This window comes from Symphalangus syndactylus, chromosome 3 (genome assembly GCF_028878055.3).
Source record: "Symphalangus syndactylus isolate Jambi chromosome 3, NHGRI_mSymSyn1-v2.1_pri, whole genome shotgun sequence".
Taxonomy (NCBI): Eukaryota; Metazoa; Chordata; class Mammalia; order Primates; family Hylobatidae; genus Symphalangus; species Symphalangus syndactylus.
The window spans coordinates 112291499-112313725 of record NC_072425.2 but is presented as its reverse complement, the minus strand read 5'-3'; the positions used below and the strand labels follow the sequence as shown (position 1 = coordinate 112313725).

General features: G+C 35.6%; 1 protein-coding gene across 3 annotated transcripts in view; it reads left to right on the top strand.

Moving 5' to 3' along the window:
• Positions 1-22227, top strand: part of LOC134736210 (uncharacterized) — a 79780-nt gene that overhangs the window by 27549 nt on the left and 30004 nt on the right. For 2 of the 3 annotated variants that reach the window (XM_063636426.1, XM_063636427.1), the window contains one exon: positions 17365-18316. In XM_063636426.1, the coding sequence (XP_063492496.1) occupies positions 17994-18316 (323 nt within the window). In that variant the 5' untranslated portion in view covers positions 17365-17993. Of the gene's footprint in view, positions 1-16820; positions 18317-22227 lie in introns of those variants that run through there. The other variant, XM_063636428.1, reaches the window with a different exon arrangement.

Sequence of the window (22227 nt, the reverse complement as noted above, 5' to 3'; positions counted from 1 at the left end):
AATGCTGCCACTATAGTATAATAAAGTTATTTTTCCTTTTTTTTTTTGAAACGTAGTCTTGCTCTGTTGCCCAAGTTGGAGTGCAGTGGTGCAGTCGGCTCACTGCAACCCCTGCCTTCTGGGTTCAAGCAATTCTCCTCTCAACCCCCCAAGGAGCTGGGACTACAGGTGCACACCACCATGCCCATCTATTTTTTTTTGTATTTTTAGAAGAGATGGGGTTTCACCATGTTGGCCAGGCTGGTCTCAAACTCTTGACCTCTGCCTGTCTTGGCCTCCCAAAGTGCTGGGATTACAGGTGTGAGCCACTGAGCCCGGCCTTTTCCTTATGTTTTCTAATCAGATCTCTTTTGGCTACCTTATTTTTAAAATGTAGTGAATTAAAACAACATTAAAAAAAGATGAACTTAGAGGGTCAGAATAGTATAATCCAGTTATAAATCTAAGTGGTTTGACCATTTTCATTATAGGCAAAAGACTATTGGTTAACTCTCTAAAAACAAAACCATTTCTTTCATTTTTGAAATATAAAATGCTACATTAAGCCTTTTCTCAAGCAACTATTAAGAGAGCAGTTACTGGAGAATGTACAAAAACTCTATTTTTGAGTAACTATATACCTAATGCCACTTGAACTAAATCATGTAAGAAAAATGTGTGCATTCTTCTTCATTTAAGGACTCATCTATGGTAAAAATGTATGACTTTTTTTCAAAACAAAAGCAGTGGGAACACGGGAGAAACATGCCTTCTTTATTGCTGAAATATATATTTTCAGTGGTTATACTCTTAAGGAAATCCTAAAGCTGTAATGCATTTGGTGTTTTTTTTTTCCTGTGACACAATAAGAATAAAATGGCAGCTCAGCATGAGACAACTATTATATACAACATCAGATATATTTTAGGTATTTGAAAGCAGGAAATTTTCTCTACCATGGGTTATGGTTTTAGCTTTATAACTGCCTTGCTGTGTGAAATTGGACAAGTCATTTAACCCTTCTTAATTTTCTTCCACCAAATCATAAATGGCAATTATAAAACTCCATAGTATTTTATCTATGCATATACTTTGCTGTTCTATACAGAAATATCCCTACTAATGGTACTTCCTGCAGGTCTGTCTAAAATGCTCAGTGAGTGACCTATAATCCAGCTCTCCACTTAGTGAATGTTACTCTTACCTGTGGAGTCCCTTATTAACAATGTACTGACTCTGCCCTTCAAGCTGCCTGATATTTACACTCAAACACAACTACCCTGTCTATGCTTTCCTCTTGTCAGTGTGGTCTGTAGGTGCCACATATAGGACGCTTTTAGCAGCTATGTCAATCAGATCAAGTGATTCTTTTGTGGGCTTTTAACCTCAAGCAGAAATATAAGTTCTCTCACATTTACCACATTTAGGACAATCCTCTTTGATTTACCACTTGGCAGGTGAGTGGCAACACATTATGGTCCTTTTGCCTTCCATTAATATTTCTAAGACTTTTTCGTATTTTTTTAAATTCCATATTTTATTTTAGATATAGGAGTTAGATGTGTAGGTTTGTTACATGGGTATATTGTGTGATGCTGAAGTTTGGTGTATGGATTCTGTCACCCAGGTAGTAAGCATAGTACCCAATAGGGAAATTTTCAATGCCTTCCCTGCTACAAGCCCCCCTTCATAGTCTTCAGTGTCTATTCCCATGTTATGTCCATGAGCGCTCAATGTTTAGCTCATACTTATAAGTGAGAACATGAGATATTTGGGTTTCTGTTTCTGAATTAATTCACTTAGGACAATAGCCTCCAGCTTCATCCATTTTGCTGCAAAGAATATGATATCCTTTTTTATGGCTGTGTAATATTCTATGGTGTATATGTACAATCATGATGGCCTATATGTATATTAAGAATTAAATAATAATATATATGCATAGTAAAATTATTTATGATAGAATCATAATTTTCTAAATGAATAACTCTAATTCATGAAAAAGTTGTCATGGCTTGATTTCCTGCAAAGTCATGGGTAGATCCTGAGTTATTACTGAAGCTAATATTATTTTACACTTACATAGCAGGTTGTAATATGCTCACCATTTTGCAAAACATTGGGAATGAAATTTGACATATCAAGAAATCAAAGTATGACAGTTTGATACATGTGTTTTTTTCTTGAGATCTTTCAGAGGTTGCATGTATGTCAAGTAATTATCTTTTATATAGCAAAGTAAAGATTGCTTTATAAAAGCTTTTAAGTTTCTGGAAACACGAGGAAATTTTGGTTTATGTGTAAGCCTCAGTGTCTTGTCCTTAATGCTAAATTTTCATAATTTTACTCGAGTAGGAAATATCAGACATGACTCTGGAACATACAGCCTTGTGTTAGCAATATCCTTTTTAGAAAATGCAGGTGGCATATGTAGCACCCCCAGAAAGAAAGAAACGTTGTGAAGATGCTCTATTCTGTTCCTGACCACTCTGAGTATCAGACTGCTATCTACTGTTTTAAGGATTTAGATTTTTGCCAGAGCCAAATATCCAGATATATCTATAGTAGGCTGGATTTTCTATCTTGGGGATTTAATAGCAGAATAAAAATAGTAATTGGGGGCCGGGTGCGGTGGCTCACGCCTGTAATCCCAGGACTTTGGGAAGCTAAGGTGGGTGGATCACGAGGTCAGGAGATCTAGATTATCCTGGCTAACACAGTGAAACCCTGTCTCTACTAAAATACAAAAAATTAGCCGGGCGTGGTGGCGTGCGGCTGTAGTCCCAGCTACTCGGGAGGCTGAGGCAGGAGAATGGCGTGAACCTGGGAGGCGGAGCTTGCAGTGAGCCAAGATTGCACTCCAGCCTGGGTGACAGAGCGAGACTCCATCTCAAAAAAAAAAAAAAAAAAAAAGGGAATTGGTAATGAGCATGTATTTAGGAATAAAACTATAAATTTTTTTAGTATTCATTGATACATATGTAAACATATATAAAATGCATGAATATAACGGAATGATTTCTGACATCAATACCTAGTTATCTTCTTATCTTTCAAATATGGTACTTCCAGGGCAGTAAACTCATATTGTATTTAGATGGCACATCTTGCATTATTCTGTTCTCTTCATTCCACTTAGATGTATCCCATGTCATTTTTTGTACTACATTTTGATACTTGGATAGTCATTATTTTTATTATTAGTTGCCCCAAATTTTCAATCTTTACATCAACAAGTACTCAAAGTTGAGTCTAATACTGTAGCTTAGGTAAGTTCTGCAGTGATTTTTCTTCTTGCTAATATGCTCTACAAAATGCTGGCTCCCTGGTTTGTCTATTAATCCCAGCACTGACTTCTGTCTGTCAGGCTCTGCAGCTTTCATTTGATCTTGAATGTATGCTCTTGTGTTGGCTTTTGATACATAGATGTGACCAGGAAGACCCCTTTCTTGGGAAGAATCCCTTTCGAGTTGGAATTTTAGCTGACGAATAGATGCAAAGGGCCATATTGCTTCCTAAATAATAATATTAAAAATGACCAATATTTTCTGCTTATCATACTACTTACTGTTTATCAAGTGTTCATTTCTCACCTGGGTTTAGGCATTGGTAAGAATAGTAAAAATTCTGGTCCAAAAAATGTAATAAACATTTCTTAAATTCCATTTGGGTACTAAACACTATTCTGGGTCTTCCAACTTTTATTATCTTCCAGTCCTCAAAACAAACCTGGCTGATAGATAGTATTGTTATCTGTAAGATTAATAAACTACTTCTCAGACAGACAATGTGAACTTCCCAAGGTATTTCAGCTGGTAAATGGCTGTATTCAGGTGTCTTGACTGCCACTTCAATGATTCATAATCGATATGGTTTGGCTGTGTCCCCACCCAAATCTCATCTTGAATTGTAGCTCCCATAATTCTCAAATGTCATGGGAGGGACCCAGTGGGAGGTAATTCAGTCATGGGGGTGGGTCTTTCCCATGCTGTTCTTGTGATGGTGAATAAGTCTCATGAAATCTGACGGTTTTATAAAGGGAAGTTCCCTTGTACATGGTCTCTTGCCCGCTGCCATGTAAGATGTGACTCTGCTCCTCTTTCGCCTTCCACCACGATTGTGAGGCCTCCCCAGCAATGTGAAAATGTGAGTCAGTTAAACCTCTTTCCTTTACAAATTACCCAGTCTTGGGTATGCCTTTATTAGCAGTGTCAGAACAGACAAATACAATCATTTTGCAAAATTTGAGACCTTTTAAAATGGCACAGAATAGGGCTCATCTCAGTGAATATTCTATGTGCACTTAAAAAGAATGTACACTTCGCAGGGTAAGTTAGATGTTGTAACCTATACATAAAAATTATGTTAAAGTTGTTGATAGTGTTTTTCAGACTATGAATTTAATTTTATTATAATATCAGTTGCTGAGAGAGGGGTGGTAAAATTACTATGATTGTGGAATTATATATTTCTTTCTTGAGTTTTGTCTCTTCTTTTGACTTCATGTATTTTGAAGCTCTGTTATTAGGCACATACGTATTTATGATCATTATGTCTTCCTGATGAATTGACCTGACCATTGTTATGAAATGTGCCACTTTACTGCTGGTAATATTCTAGCTTGTAGTCTATTTTTTCTGATATTTGTATAACCACACAAGCTTTCTTACCCTTCCTGTTTGCTTATTTACCTTCAGCCTAGTTGTATTTTTATACTAAAATGTATCTCTTCTAGCTAATATATACTTGGGTTTTGCTCTTTTTTTAACCCATTTTTGATAATATCTGTCTTAAAATTGGCATGTTTAGTTTGTTAACAATTAATTATTGCTGAAAGGATTGACTTTGGGCTCTGTACCAGTTTTTTTCCTGCCATCTCTTGGATTACTGTAGTAATTTTTGCATATGATTTTAATGTAACTATTGACTTTTTAGCTATATCTCTTGCACTCTTTTTTTTGTGCTTTTTCTACAAATTACCATAAGCACCTACTTAGAAACAGTATTTGTCACTTAATGTAATGGGCAATAAACTTGCAACTATATAGATCTGATTGTTCTTCCTGTAATCCTCTGTGCTAGGTTGTCATATTTATTACATTTTCATACATTTTACAATCTCACAGGATGATGCTATATATTTTCTTTAAAATGTCCTGCGGATTTTAATGAAATTAAAAGGAAATGTAGCTTTTTATATTTGGCTCCCCACTTTTTATAAAAGCACTTTTAAGGCTTTTTATTTCTTCCTAAAGATCCAGGTTTTTATATGGTGTATCTTCAGCCTGTGGAACCCCCTTTATCACTTATTTTTATTTTTCCCCACTCATATTTCTTATTTTTATTGTTTCTGGGCCACTGGTTTTAAGTGTATAGTTTTTCTGTAAACAACAGACATCTGCATTTATTTTTTAATCTAATTTGAGACTTTAAAAAATAATTTCAGCTTTTATTTTAGATTCAGGTGGTACATGTACAGGTATGTTACATGGGTATAATATGTGATTCTGAGATTTGGGATACGAATGATCCCTTCACCCAAGTAGTGAGCATAATATCCAATAGGTAGATTTCCGGCCCTTCCCCTCCTCTGGTAGTCTTCAGTGTCTATCGTTCTCATCTTTATGTTCACATGTACCCAATGGTTAGCTACCACTTATAAGTGAGAACATGCAATATTTGTTTTTTTTGTTTGTTTGTTTCTCCAGCTAGCATAATAACCTCCAGCTGCATCCATGTTGCTGCAAAGGACATGATTTTATTCCTTGTTATGGGTGTATAGTATTTCTTAGTGTTCTATGTACCACATATTTAAAATCCAATGGCCTGTTGATGGGCACCTAGGTTGCTTCCATGTCTTTGCTATTGTGAATGATGCTGCAATAAACATATGAGTATCTATTGTCTTTTGGTAGAATGATTTACTTTTTATATACCCAGTAATGGGACTGCTGGGTCAATTGGTAGTTCTGTTTTAAGTTCTTTGAGAAATTTCCAAACTGCTTTCCCCATCATTTGTTATAGTAGTGAATTTCTGTTGACAATGAATTCTCTTAGTTTTACTTTTAGAATAAAATATTTTTACTTTTATTCTTAAAGAATATTTTCACTGAGTATAGAAGTTTTGATTGTTTTTTTTTTTTTTAGTTTCAGTACTTCAAATAATACTTTTCCACTATGTTTTGACTTAGCCATTTCTGATGAAGAGTTATTGGCCATTCAAGTTGTTGTTCCCTTACCATTTTTCTCTGACTGCTTTCATGATTTTATCACTCAGAAATCTGACTGTGATGTATTTAGGAGTTGTTCTCTTCATATTTATTCTGCTTGGGGTTCACAGAGCTTCTTGAATATGCACATTTATTTTTTGCCAAATATGGGAAAGTTTTCGTCACTATTTGTTCAAATATTTTTGTGCTTTAAAAAATTACTTCTTCTGGAACTGCAATTATGTACGTTAGCACTTTTGCTTTTGTCCAAAAGTTCTCTGAGTTACTATTCACCTTTTATCTATCTTTTTTTGTTCTGTCTTGGTATTAGGTAACTTGTATTGATCCATTTTAAGGCTCAGTTATTTTTGTGTCATCTCCATTCTGGTTTTAAGTAAACCCAATTTAAGAAATCTCAAATATTGTCCTTTTCAGTTCTAAAATTTGCATTTGGGGTTTAAAAATCACTTTTTAATTCTTCTCCAAGATTTTTTTTTAAAACAATTTCTCATTGTGATACTATTTTTACTGAGAATAATTATAATAATTCTTTTAAAATCCTTTTGTGATAATTTTACTACTTGGTTTTTCTTGTGATATGTCTCAGTTGATTGTATTTTCTCTTGATCTGGGCTAGACATTTCTGATTCTTCATGTGTCAAGTAATTTAGAATTGTGTCTGGGGCATTGTGAATGTTATAGAGATTGAATTTGGCTGTATTTCTCTGAAGTATGTTGATATAATTAATTGGTTGGAGTCAAATTGTAAACTCTGCCTCTTAACTGGCAGCTCAGATCTTGGTTCATTTTTTTCATCTTTAACCTGTGCTGCTCCGAGTTTGCCTAGTGCATTTGTAGTTTCAGGGGCCAAATATATGGACAGGGTTTCTGAGGAGAATTTGGGGCTCAGATCTGTGCCTTTTCATTTCCCTGATTCCTCCCCTATTTATGAATATCTATAATTTACCTGAACTTTTCTCTGATTTTCTAGGATAGAAAGACTGTGGATTTTTCTGTTGAAATTTTAGCGTATTTTATGGTTCCAACTTCCGTTTGCCCATAGGGGAAAAGCCATAAAAACTGAAAATGCACTCCATTTCTAGTCCCTTTTGGCCCTATAGAATCTTAGCCTTACTGGAAGCCTTATTTTGCATTATTGTCTAAACTGTTGTGGGCTTTAAAAAATATTTTAATATCATAACTTAGAATTTCGCAATATCATGATTTCATTTTATATTCAAATACAAACTATTTCATGATAATTAAATCTTTCCAAAGATTCCTTTAGACACTTTCCCAAACTGAATTTTTGTAAATTATACTCAAATACTGATAGAGTGATTTCACAAGTACCAAAATAAAATATTTTTTCATTTTGGGCATTTAAATTAACTAAATGTATTATCACACTCTATTAGAATGCTATACATTGTGAAGCAAGCTTAAAGTTTATAAAGCAGCTTTTTCAGTATTCAAAAGCTTCAATGGGAATTTTGTTTCTGTGAGACCAAAGATTTGTGATCTATGTTGGTGGTGATCATAGAAGAAAAATCAAGAGAATAAATTATTGTGTCAAAATTACTCTTACAGGCAGTGTTTTTGATGTCATAGAGCAATCTTGGCTTCCCTTTCTTCTTATAATGGTATCAGATTCTCATTGTTAAAGAATTCCTCATCCCCAGCTACTCTATTACTCTGGAATTTGTAGAAAGGTCAGTGAGTCTCAGGAGTTGTGATTACTTTTTCTAGCTGACATTTATTGATCTCATTACCTTCATGCTCATATTTCAAAAAAATTTTTTTCATTCTGTTACCATTTCAAAGATGACAGAAATGCTGCCGTGCTCAATGTATTAGAACTGTATGTAATTAAAATTTGTACTCTGTGTTTCATCACAATCTCACTGTCAGAACCACAGCATGTATTGTTTATAAATTAGATTGTTATAATTAGAACCCACAATGTGCATAAAAGAAGGCTGAATTTATATGCTAACATATTTTATATCTTTTCATGAAAATGAATGTTGTAGAATCTTTGGGAATAAAACATTTTACTGGTACTGAATGGCTCACTTGACTCCAGCCATTGCCAGTGCTTTGTCTTAAATGATTGCTTTTGCAAAATCATTTCTAAAAAAGATTCTAGAGACAAGGAATATTAAAGATATGTGAATAAAGATGATTAAGTAAACTATACATAACTGTGTTTTAATTTTCCTAAGACTGAGCCATAATTAGGTTTATTATAAATATATAGATTTATAATACATATAATACTTTCAAATATTTAAACTCACAGTTCTAGCCCAATTTTACTTGTCTACATTTAAAAGAAAAACTTTAAAAGGATGCTGAAATAGTTTTTAAAAAGGTTTATTTGCATGAGGTAGATTTAGGAACAGTTTTTCTTTTGTCTGTTTAAGCAGCAGTTGTACATACTGAATTCCTTCTTCCTATTTGCCAAGAGACCATCCAACCAGAAAGATTTAAAAATTCTCTCTATGAAAGTCAAGAATAGGCACAGGACATTCAGCTGTCATGATGAATCAGAAAACTAATCTATGAACCATTTCCTGGAGGTTATTTTAGATGGATTAATTTACAGAGCACCCCGATTTACAGAGGCTAATAAATTATAGTTGATAGTTATGATCAAAACCATTATTAGATAGGTATGCCATTGTTTATGTATACATCTTAGTCCTTTGGGCCATAGATTTGGCCCCTATTAATTCACTTCTGAGGATTATTAAATTCTTTATTCTGATTTCTAATTTGAGAGATAAAATTCAGAGAAGCATGTTTTGCCTCTCACTGGTGGTTCATCAGTTTTAAGGACCTACTGATACTCTGTAACCTAAAGTTTGTTCATATTTCTGATAAATTTGCAATCTCTTTCTTTACTTGTATTTATTTAAAGATTACTGACACATGACATTGATCAGTCTCAGGCAAATGCTAACCTCACTGCCAAATATAAAGAGATAATCATTTTTGACTTCTGCATTAGGCTCAAAAAAATTCTGGATTGAAATATTCACTAATCATAATAGAATATGCTAATTCCAAGAAATAAGTGTATTTATGTGCCATTTTATAAGGTCAGCCTAATATTCCTGAAGAAAACATCCCCATGTTCTTTCTTATAAAATGACTTCTTATTATTTTTAATGACAAGCATGTTTTATGATGTGTGGATAATATATGTGAAGTTCAGAAAGTCTCTGTGTAATTAATGAATTAATCTAGGTGGGAGATAAACTAGTTTTAAAAAGAAAATGAGTCTATTTTAATAACATTCATGTCTTCAGATGTTGGATGTTGGTCAGAGACCAGAACTGTCTTTGTCATCCCAAGACATTTTTTTTCAACAGGTATTATTATGGATAAAGCGGATTATTTGAAATCAAATCAACAAATTTACTGGCTAGTACCATAGGTTAGGTACCATGCTGGCTGTAGTAGAAAATATGAAGATGCTGGCACCAAGTACTGGGCTAGTCAGTTATAGATATTATTTTATTTATTCCCAACAATGTTGAAGGGGGTATTAGTTCCATTTTATAGCTGACGATATAGGCTGATGGTTAAGAAATAGTAGAGAAATTATTAGATGCCAGCAATACCAAAATGCAAAGCCCTTTGGTTTATGGTAGCATCTTCATATTTCTTTGATCATATGAATACTCTGAATGAATTATGAAAACTATGCTCCCCTTCATGCATGTTTAAGTTGAAACCCAAATTTTTTTCATCACAAATAAGTTATTATAAATAATGTGTTTTTGACATATTGCAAATATTGGCATTTAAAAATTTATCTCCAGATCACTCACTTAAAAATGTCCAGTTGCATCTAAATATCACAATGATTTGATGCTCTTCATCATGTATTTTTTAGAAAGTACACACACATATTATTTATGTCATAGAAGTGAATGGCTGTTAAAATTTGTGTCAGCTGGGGTTCTCCAGAAAAACAGCACCAACGGGATATACAGAGAGATATATAAGAGCAGATTTATTACCGGGGTTGGCTCATATGGTTATAGAGTCCCACAATCTTCTGTCTGCAAGCTGGAGAACCAGGAAAGCAGAGAAAGCAGAGGGAGTAATTTGGTCTGAGGAGAATGTGGTTGAGGTTGGTGATGGTGTTAGAGCTGGTCGGAGTCCAAAACTCTGAGAACCAGGAGCACTGAAGTCCAAGGGCGAGAGAAAAATAGATGTCTCAGATCAGGCAGAGTGATCAAATTTGCACTATTTCTGCCTTTTTGTTTGTATACGGGGCCTTAATACATTGAACGATGCCTGCTCACATGGGCTAGTGTGATCTTCTTTACTCATCCTACTAGTTCAAATACTGATCCCCTGTGGGAACATCCTCACAGACACACCCAGAAATAATGTTTACCCAGAGCTATATGGGAATTCCTTACCCCAGTCAAGTTGACCCATGAAATTAACCATCACATAGTTACATGGTCAATAGAAATAACCTTTGATTATAACCCTTTGGTCAATAGAAACAATCCCTGCCTCTGCAATTTTTCTGTCCACTCAGTTAATATTAATACTTCTACCATTTATGCTGGTTTTTATTTGGCAAACTTTTATATATTCTTATATTTTTAACATTTGTGCATAATTTTGTTTTACACATATCTCTTCTAGGCATAATATATTTTTAAATTTTTTAAATTTTAAATTTTTGTTGGTATATAGTAGAGATATATGTTTATGAGTGTATATATTTATAGAATACATGAGATATTTGATACAGGCATTCAATGTGCAATAATCATATCAGGGTAAATGGGGTATCCATCACCTCAGGCATTTAACCTTTCTTTATGTTACAAACAATCCAGTTATACTCTTTTAGTTATTTGAAAATGTACAATAAATTATTGTTGACTGTAGCCACCCTGTTATGTTATCAAATACCAAATTTTATTCATTCTATCTAGCTATATTTTTGTGCCCATTAACCATCCCCATTTCCCTCTCCACCATTACCCTTCACAGCCTTGGGTAACTTCATTCTGTTCTCTGTTACCATGAATTCAATTGTTTTAATTTTTAGCTTCCACAAATAAGTGATAACATTCTATGTTTGTCTTTCTGTGCCTGGCTTATTACACTTAATATAATGACCTCTAATTCCATCCATGTTTTTGCAAATGATAGAATCTCATTCTTTTTGATGGCTTCATTGTAAATATGTACCACATTTTCTTTATTCATTCATCTGTTGATGGACGCTTAGGTTACTTTGAAATCTTCACTATTATGAATAATGTTGCAGTAAACATGAGAGTGAAGATATCTCTTCGATATACTGATTTCCTTTCTTTGGGGATATACCTAGCAGTGAGATGTCTGGATTATATGGTAGCTCTGTTTTAATTTTTTTGAGGATCCTCCAAACTGTTCTCCATAGTGGTTGTACTAATTTACATTACAACGTTTGAACCGACAGTGTGCAAGGGTTCACCTTTCTCCACATGCTCTCCAGCATTTTTTATTGCTTGCTTTTTGGATATAAGGCATTTTAATTGGGGTGAGATGGTATCTTACTGTAGTTTTAATTTGCATTTTTCTAGTGATCAACGATGCAGAGCACATTTTCCTATGGCTGTTTGGCATTTTTATATCGTTTTTAAAGAAATATCTATTCAAATATTTTATCCCTTTTTAATCAGATTTTTAGATCTTTTTTCTGTAAGGTTGTTGGAACTCATATATTCTGGTTATTAATCTGTTGTCAGATGGATAGTTTGCAAGTATTTTCTCCCACTCTGTGGGTTGTCGCTTCACTTTGCTGACTGTTTCCTTTGCAGTGCAGAAGCTTTTTAAATTGATGTGATCGTATTTGTCAATTTTTGCTTTGGTTGCCTGTACCCATGGAGTGTTACTCAACAAATCTTTACCCAGTCCCATATAACAGAGAGGTTCCTTAATGTTTTCTTTTAGTAGTTTCATAGCTTGAGGTCTTATATTTAGGTCTTTAATGCATTTTGATTTGATTTTTGTATATGTTGAGAGACAGGGGTCTAGTTTCATTCTTTTGCATATGGATATCCAGTTTTCCCAGCACCATTTATTGAAGAGACTGTCATTTCCCCAGTGTATGTTCTTGGCGCCTTTGTCAAAAATGAGTTAACTGTAGATGATGGATTTGTTTCTGAGTTCTTTTTTCTGTTCCACTGGAACAGAAAACTACTTCTAGATGAATATTGGCGCAAAAATCCTCAACAAAGTATTTGCAAACCAAATTCAAAAATAAAATAAAAGATCATTGGAAGAGAAAAGGGAACCCAAAAACAAATCCATACATCTACAGTGAACACTAACTATTCTGTTGGATAATACCATACTGTTTTCATGTTAATACCATGCTGTTTTGGTTACTATAGCTATATAGAATAATTTGAGGTCAGGTAATGTGATTCCTCCAGTTTTGTTTTTTTTGTTTTGCTTTGCTTTTGCTCAAGATAGCTTTGACTATTCTGGGTCTTTTGTGGTTCCATGTAAATTTTAGGATTGTTTTTTGTATTCTGTGAAGAATGTATTAGCATTTTAATAGGGATTGCATTGAATTTGTAGATTGCTTTGGATAGTATGGGCATTTTAACAATATTGATTATTTTAATCCGTGAACATGGTGACCTGTTCAATTTCTTTTATCAATGTTTTATAGTTTTCATTGTAGAGATTTTTCACTTCTTTAGTGAATTCCGTTATTTTATTTTATTTGTAGCTATTGTAAATGGGATTACTTTCTTGATTTCTTTTTCAGATTGTTTGTTGTTGGCTACAAACATGCTACTGATTTGTGTATGTTGATTGTGTATCCTGCAACTTTACTGAATTAGTTTATTCTCATAGATTTTTGGTGGTGATTTTAGGTTTTTCCAAATATAAGACTATATCATCTGCAAACAAGGATAATTTTATATCTTCCTTTTCAATTTGGATACCCTTTATTTCTTTCTCTTGTCTGATTGCTCTAGCTAGGACTTCGAGAACTATGTTGAATAACAGTGGTGAAAGTGGGCATCCTTGTCATGTTCCAGATCTTAGACGAGAGGCTTTCAGTTTTTCCCTATTCAGTATGATACTAGCCGTGGGTCTGTTGTATATGGATTTTATTGTGTTAGGGTATGTTTCTTCTATAGCCAATTTTTTAAGAGTTTTTATTCTGAAGTGATGTTGGATTTTATCAAATGATTTTTCAGCATCAATTGAAATGATCATACGGTTTTTGTCCTTCTCTCTGTTGATATGATGTATCACATTGATTGATTTACATATGTTGAACCATCTTTGCATCCTAGTATAAATCCCACTTGGTTATGGTGAATGTTTTTTTTTTTTGTTTTTTTTTTTTTTTTTTTTTTTTTTGAGATGGAATCTTGCTCTGTCGCCCAGGCTGGAGTGCAGTGGCATGGTCTCGGCTCACTGCAAGCTCTGCCTCCTGGGTTCACACCATCCTCCTGCCTCAGCCTCCCGAGTAGCGGGGAATACAGATACATGCCGCCACGCCTGGATAATTTTTTGTATTTTTAGTAGAGATGGGGTTTCACTGTGTTATCCAGGACGATCTCCATCTCCTGACCTGGTGATCCACCTGCCTCGGCCTCCCAAAGTTCTGGGATTACAGGCGTGAGCCACTGCACCTGGCTGCATGATCTTTTCAATGTATTTTTGAATTTGGTTTGCAAATATTTTGTTGAGGATTTTTGTGCCAATATTCATCTAGAAGTAGTTGTTTTGTTCAATGTTCTTCCTTTGGTTTTGATATCAGGGTAATACTGGACTCATTAAGTGAGTTTTGAAGTATTCCCTCCTTTCTTTTATAAATGCTTGGTAAAATTTGTCAGTGAAGCCATCAGGTCCTGGGCTTTTCTTTCCTGTGAGACTTTTTATTATGGGTTTGATCTTATTATTGGTCCATTCAGTTTTTTGATTTCTTTGTGGTTCAATCTTTGTACGTTGTTTATGTCTAGGAAATTATCCATTTCTTCTAGGTTTTCCAATTTATTGCGATATAGTTGCTCATAGAAGCCTCTAGTGATCCTTTGAATTTCTGCAGTATCAGTTGTATTATAATATCTCCTTTTTCGTCTCTGATTTTATTTATTATAATCTTCTGTCTTTTTTTTTTAGTCTGCCTAAAAGTTTGTCAATTTTATTTTTTCAAAAAAACTTTGTTTCGTCAATCTTTTGTATTGTTTTCTTCATTTCAAATTCATTTATTTCTACTCTGATTTTTATTATTTCTTCTACTAATTTTTGGTTTGGATTGCTTTTGCTTTTCTAGTTCTTTAAGGTGCATGGTTACGTTATTTATTTGAAGTTATTTTTCTTTTCTCATGTAGGTATTTGTAGCTATAAACTTTCCTCTTGCTACTGCTTTTACTGTATCTCATAGGTTTTGGTATGTTGTGTTTCCAATATCATTGGTTTTAAGAAAATTTTCAATTTTTTTCTTAATTTCTTCATTGACCGACGGGTCATTCAGGAGCATATTGTTTAACTTCCATTTGTTGTTATAATTTCCAAAATCCTTTTGTTATTTTTTCAGGTTTTATTCCATTGCAGTCAGAGAAGATATTGGATGTAATTTCATTTTTTTTGAATTTTTTAAGACTTACTTTGTGGCCTGACATACGGTCTATCCTTGAGAATGATCCATGTACTGAGGAAAGCATGTGTGCTCTGCAGGCATTGATGAAATGTTCTGTAAATATCTATTAGGTCCATTTGGCCTATAGTGCAGACTAAGTCTGATGTTTCCTTGTTTATTCTCTGTCTGGATGATCTGTCTAATGCTGAAAATCAAGTGTTGAAGTTTCCAGCTATTACTGTATCAGGATTTATGTCCCTCTTTAGCTCTAACAATATTTGCTTTATATATCTGGGTGTTCTAGTGTTGGGTGCATATATATATTTACAATTGCTATATCCTCTTGCTGAATTAATTCCTTTATCATTATATAATGACTTTCTTTGTCTCTTCTTACAGTGTTTTTAATCTATTTTGTCTGATATAAGTATAGCTACTATGGCTCTTTTTTTTTTTTTTATTTCCCTTGGCATGGAATATCTTTTTCCATTCCATTATTTTCAGTCTCTGTGTGTCTTTATAGGTGAAGCGTATTTCTTTTAGGTAACGAATTGTTGGGTCTTGTGTTTGTGTCCATTCATTCATTCTATGACTTTTGATTGGAGAGTTTAATCCATTTACATTCAATATTGTTATTGATAAGTAAGGACTTACTCTTGCCATTTTGTTATTTGTTTTTTGGTTGCTTTGTGGTCTGCTTTTCCTTCTTTCATTCCTTCCTGTCTTTCTTTCAGTAGAGGTGATCTTCTCTAGTTGTATGTTTTAATTTTTTCCTTTTTCCTTTTTTTTTTTTTTGCATCTGTTTGATTTTTTATTTGAAGTTACCATGGGGTTTGCAAATAATATAAGCCATTATTTTATACTGATGACAACAAATTGTTGCATGAACCAATAAACAAACTAAAAAACAAGCAAAGATACAACTAATAAAAAGTCTACACTTAAACTTGGTCCCGCTGCTTTTTTTAAAAACTCTTTATTGTTTGTATTTATATTTTACTGTACTGACTGTGTTGAAGAATTGCTGTAGTTATTTTTTTGATAGGTTCATATTTCAGTATTTTTACTCAAGATATAAGTAGTTTACATACTACAATTACTGTGTTATAATATTCTGTGTTTTACTGTGTACTTACTATTACCAGTGAGTTTTGTATGTTCAGATGGTTCCTTATTGTTCATTAACATCCTTTTCTTTCAGATTGAAGAACTCCCTTTTGCATTTCTTGTAGGACAGGTCTGGTGTTCATAATGGCCCTCAGCTTTTGTTTGGAAAAGACCTTGTTTTTCTTTTACATTTCAAGGATATTTTTGCAGCATGTGCTATTCTAGGATAACAATTTTTATTCTTCAGTACTTTAAATATGTCATGCCTCTCTCTCTTCTGGCCTGTAAGGTTTCTACTGAAAAGTCTGCTGCCAGCCATATTAGAGCTCCATTGTATGTTATTTGTTTCTTTTTTTCTTGCTGCTTTTATAATCCTTTCTTTATCCTTGGGAGTTTGACTGTTAAATGTCTTGACGTAGTCTTCTTTAGTTCAAATCTGCTTGTTGTTCTATAATCTTCTCGTACTTGAATGTTATATCTTTCTCTGGGTTTGGGAAGTTTTTTTTGTTGTCCCTTTGAATAAAATTTCTCTCTCTCTCTGTCTCTCTCTCTCTCTCTTTCTTTCTGCTCTTTAAGACTAATAACTCGCCGGGCGCAGTGGCTCACGCCTGTAATCCCAGTACTTTGGGAGGCCAAGGTGGGCAGATCATGAGGTCAGGAGATCAAGACCATCCTGGCTAACACGGTGAAACCCCATCTCTACTAAAAATACAAAAAAAATTAGCCGGGCGTGGCGGCATGCGTCTGTATTCCCACCCACTCGGGAGGCTGAGGCAGGAGGATGGCGTGAACCCGGGAGGCGGAGCTTGCAGTGAGCCGAGATCGCGCCACTGCACTCCAGCCTAGGCGACAGAGCGAGACTCTGTCTCGAAAAAAAAAAAAAAAAAAAACACAAAAACTAGTAACTCTTGTATTTATGCTTCATTCTTTTTAGCCTTTTTTCTTTTGTGTCTTCTGGCTGTATATTTTCAAATAACCTGTCTTCAAGCTCACTAATTCTTTATTCTGCTTTATTAATTCTGCTATTAAGAGATTCTGATGCATTCCTCAATATGTAAATTGCACTTTTCAACTTCAGAATTTCTGCTTGATTCTTCTAAATTATTTCAATCTTGTTCAATTTATCTAATACCAATCTGAATTCCTTTTTTGTGTTATCTTGAATTTCTTTGAGTTTCCTTAAAACAGCCATTTTGAATTCTCTGTCTGAAAAGTCACAAATCTCTGTTTCTCCAGGAGGTTACTGGTGCCTTATTTAGTTCATTTGGTAAGGCCATATTTTTCTTTTGGGTATTCATTAGTGTCTGGGCATTGAAGAGTTAAGTATTTATTGTAGTCTTTGCAGTCTGGGCTTGTTTGTAACTATTCTTCATGTCAAGACTTTCCAGGTATTTCAAGAAACCTGGGTGTTGTGACCTAAGTTTTTTGTCATTGCAGCCATATTTGCATGAGGGAGCACCCTAAGCCCAGTAACGCTGTGGTTCTTATAGACTCATAGAGGTACCACCTTGGTTGTCTTGGATAAGATGTGGAAGAATTCTCTGGATTACCAGGCAGAGAGTATTGCTTTCTTTTCTTACTTTCTCCGAAACAAATGGAGTCTCTCTCTCTGTGCTGAGCTGCCTGGAGCTGTGGGAGGGGTGACACAAGCATACCTGTGGCCACCATCACTGGGAGTGTGCTGGATCAGATCTGAAGCCAACACAGCACTGGGTCTTATCCAAGGCCTGTGGTAATCACTGCCTGGTGACCACTTATGTTCACTCAAGGTGCTGGGTCTCTACAATCAACAGGTGGTGAAGCCCAGCCAGGCTTGTGTCCTTCCTTTCAGGGCAGAGAGTTCCCTCAGCCCTGGACAGGTCTAGAGGTGCCATCTTGGAGCTAGTGCCTGGGGTTGGAAACCTTAGGGATCTACCTGATGCTCTAATCTACTGTGGCTCAGCTGGCATAAAAACCTCAAGATAAAGTTCTTCTGACTCTTCCCTCCCATTTCCACAAGCAGAAGAGTCTCTCTCCGTGGCCACCATCACCCAAGACCTGTGGCAAGAACTACCGAGCTATCACTGATGTTCACTCTTCAGTCAGCTTTTAGTGAATGCTTCTCTGCCTGGGACTCTCCCTTCAGGGAAGTGGGCTCCCCTCTGACCCAGGGAATGTCCAAAAATGCCATGCAAGAGCCAAGACCTGGAAATGGGGACCCCAAGAAACTGTTTGATGCCTTACACCACTGTGGCTGCACTGGGTACCTAAGCTGCAAGGCAAAGTCCCCTTTACTCTTCCCGCTGTTTTTCTCAAGCAGAAGGAGTCTCTCCACATATCTACCACAGCTGGGATTGTGCTGGGTCATATCTGAAGCTAGCACATCTCTACGTCTCATCCAAGGCCCACGGTGAGTATTGCCCGACTACCACTGCCGATTATTTAGAGTCGAAGGGCTCTTCAGTCATTAGGTGATTAATCCTGCCAGGACTGGATCCTTCCCTTCAAGGCAGAGGGTTCCCTTCTGACCCAGGATGTGTCTAGAAATGTTTTCCAGGAGCAAGGGCCTGGAATGGGAGCCTCAGAACTCTGCCTGGCACTGTCTTCTACTGTGGCTGAGCTGGTGACCAAGGTGCAAGACAAAGTCCCCTTTACTGTCCCCTCCCCTTTCCTCAAGCAGAGGAAAGGAGTCTCTCTCAGAGCTGTGAGCTACTTCCCTGGGGTTAGGGGAAGGGTGATGCAAGCACTTCTTTGGCCACCCCAGTTGGTGTTTCACAGGGTCATGTACCCTCCAAGTCCACTGGCTCCAAGTCCAGCACAGTACCAGGACTTTCCCAGGAATTGCAGTCTTTGTGGCCTAGACTGCCTCTCAAGTTTATCTGGGACTCAAGAGCACTTTCTCTGTGGCAGCAATGCTTGCTAGAAGTGAGGTTCCTATTGTTGAGATGGGTGATTCCCCTCTGGCTAGGCTGTTCTAAATGCTCCCTCTGTGGACATCAGCTGAGTTCTGTCTGATGTTGCTTTCCACCCTGACAGGGCAGCACTAACTTCCAAGGCAAAGTCCCGTAATCACTACACTCTTCCTCCCCTAAGTGCACAGATTCTCTCTCTACACCACATGGCTGCTGCCAGGGCATGGGGGAGGGGTAGCATCGGCAATTCAAAATGGTCTTTGCTATCTTCTTCAGTGCTTCTTTCAGTGATACGAAGCTAAAACCAGGTACTGTGATTAATCACCTGATTTTTGATTCTCATAAAGGTGCTTTTTTCTGTAGGTAGTTGTTCAATTTGGTGTTCCTGTGGGGAGAATGATTGGTGGAATCTTCAATCTAGACATCTTGCTCCACCTGCTCCTCCTATTCCTTTAATCTTTAAACCAAATCAGACAAATCAATTTTTAAATAAATTTAAATGAATCATATACATTGATATAACAGATTCCTGTTGTACTAGTTTTCAATCACTGAGTAACAAATTACTGCATACATAATGGCTTAAAACAATACCAATTTATGATCTCACTATTATGTAGTTATAAGGTCAGGAATAGAGTGACTGGATTCTCTGTTCACTGTCGAGCTGGCTGTGTTTTCATTTGAAGATCAGGGTACTCCTCCAAACTCATTCACATTGTTGGCAGAGTTCAGTTCCTTAATGGGTATCTGCTAAGGTATCACTCTCGTCTCTTTAAAGGTCCTCTAGGTCCCTTGCCACATGACCCTCTTCCTCTTCAAAGACAGCAATGTGGAACTTCCTGCATGTCAAATACCCATTCTCAAATTTGAAACTCTTCTTTACGAACAGAGCTCACCTACCTAGGTTAAGCCCACTGAGGATAATCTGCCCTTATTAAGGTCAGCTGTGCCAGTTATCATACCCTAATCGTGGAAGAGACTATTCCATCACATTCACAAAGCCTGCCCACCATCAATGGAGGGGTTTATACAGAGGTGCACACTGAAAGGCGGGAATAATGGGAACATCTTAGAATTATGCCCAGCACAGTTGTCTTTACTTTTGTAATCTTACTTTACAATCTATTTAGGCCTCTTAATTTTTTTCTAAGGAAATTTTACTTTATTAAAAACCTTTATACTATAAAGATAGTTTGAACAGTGGTTAAGAGTATGATAATCAAGGGCATAATTTTAGAGCCATTATTTAGACTTAAATCATAGCTCTTACTACTTAGGTGAAATGGGGCAAGTTATTTAACCACTCTTGCCTCAGTGTCTCATCTGTAAATGAGAATAGTATTACCTGCTCCATAGGGCTGTTTTGATGACTAAGTGAATTAATATGCACAAGACACACACAATACAGTCCAAAAGAATATCAGTTATTAAGTGTTAGCTATTAGTATTTATCTTTCACAGTTACATGGAAGATATGAATTCTGTTTTGTAATCTACTAGATGTAGTTGTACATTGAAGCTATGTTTATCTAGCTACCCATGCATGCATTTGCTATTATGGATGTCCTAGTCTTTATTAATATTCTATTGCATTAATATTAACATTTTTATTAATAGAATTAATATTAATGTTGATGTTCTATTTTATGCCACGGCTCTATGACAGAAAAATTGAAGAAAGTGGAGGTGCCTGCAAAGTTATCTATACAGAAAGGAGATACAAAGGCAATACAAACTCCTGAGATGAGAGATGGCTAGATGCGTCCTGAGCAATAGCAAATTTGTCAGTGTGGCTGGAAGTGAACAAGGAGGGAGTGGTAAGAGATGAGATCAGAGAGAGATTTTATTTGTCTAGATCATGTAGGGTCTTGTGCTTTGGCTTTCACTCAGAGGAAGCTAGAAAGCCACTGAAGGTTTTAAAGCAAACATGACATAATCTGTATTTTGTTTTAAAAAGAAAACTGTCATTACTGTATCACACTACATTGAAACAAAGGTAAGAGAAGCAGCTGAGATAGTTGAAGTGGATCATAACAGTAGCTTAGACTAGAGTAGTAGATATGGGGGTAGTTAGAATTAGATTATCTTCAACTATTAGATTCTGGATATTTGAAGAAAAAGTTGAGAGCATTTATAGTTAGTTGTATATAGTTATGAGGAAAAGCAAGAATTAAGTTATGCCTATAAATGTTTTGATCTCAGAAATTAGAAAAAAATAGAATTGCCATTTACTGATATATAGGACTATGAGAGGGAAAGATATGGAAGAGATCAAGAGTCAGTTTTAAACATGTTGCCTCTTAGTTGCCTAGCGGCAGATGTTAAGAAAACAATTTGAACATATTCATTTGGAGTTCACAAGTCAGGTTTGGCTTGGAGATGCAAGTTAGCAATTTTTCAGGAGATTGACAGTATTTGTAGTTATGAGTTTACGTGAGATCTCTTAGGGAGTGAACATAGATAAAGAGGACACGAGTACAGGAAAAGAGTCCTAAGGAATATCAGTGTTGCAGATAATGAAGGAAGAGAGAAAGAAAGGGGACAAATGCAAGAGTTATGCCTCTGAGTAGACAATAAGTGGATGGTATCCAGTGAATAGTGCATGACATCCAGTAAACTCAGGAACATCTGAGTTCAAATAGGAGAATTAACACTTCATTCATTCCAACAGGGGAGAATACAGAGTACAGTATTTGTGTATAGAAATTTTGCCCAGTGGTATAATACAGCCAGAGAAAACTTTCTAGAGTAAAATGTTGTCCTTTTAGGTATAGTACTTAGGAGAATAATTACTATTAGACTCTGATTCCTTAATCTGGAATTGGAAGGAAATACAGAGAGAAATAAAGTTCGGCACTTTGAGGGGAGAGGGCTCAGTGGTGGTTAGAGACTAAGGGGGAGGGTCCATGGAAAGAAGGGAGGGTAAGTGCTGTACCCCTGTCAAAAAATAGGAAGGCTGGGTGCACATGTCTTGTTTAGATGATACTTTAAAACTTAAACATCTTAAATATTTTCCCTGTAAAAATTAATATCCAAAATGGTTTCAACATTATTATATTGCCTAACATTGTCATCTCAAACGAAACACATTTTTTATGAAAAAATATCTCATGTATTTCAAGTTTTTCACAGAAATCAGTAATAATACGCAATATTCTATGATGAATTCAAAAATCCATTTTGATGGATTGAATAAAGGTATGTGAGGAAAATAGAAAAGTGAAATACATAGGCTAAATTATGTAAATATGAATTTAGATTGAAATTGTTAATTTTATTATTAAATACTATGGGTTATTGTGGATGAATCCACCCCATTTTTACCCCTAGATAAGAGAAATATAGTTTCCTGGGGACTATGTATGTCTTCAGAAAATATCATACTCAAATTAAAATGAAATGATTG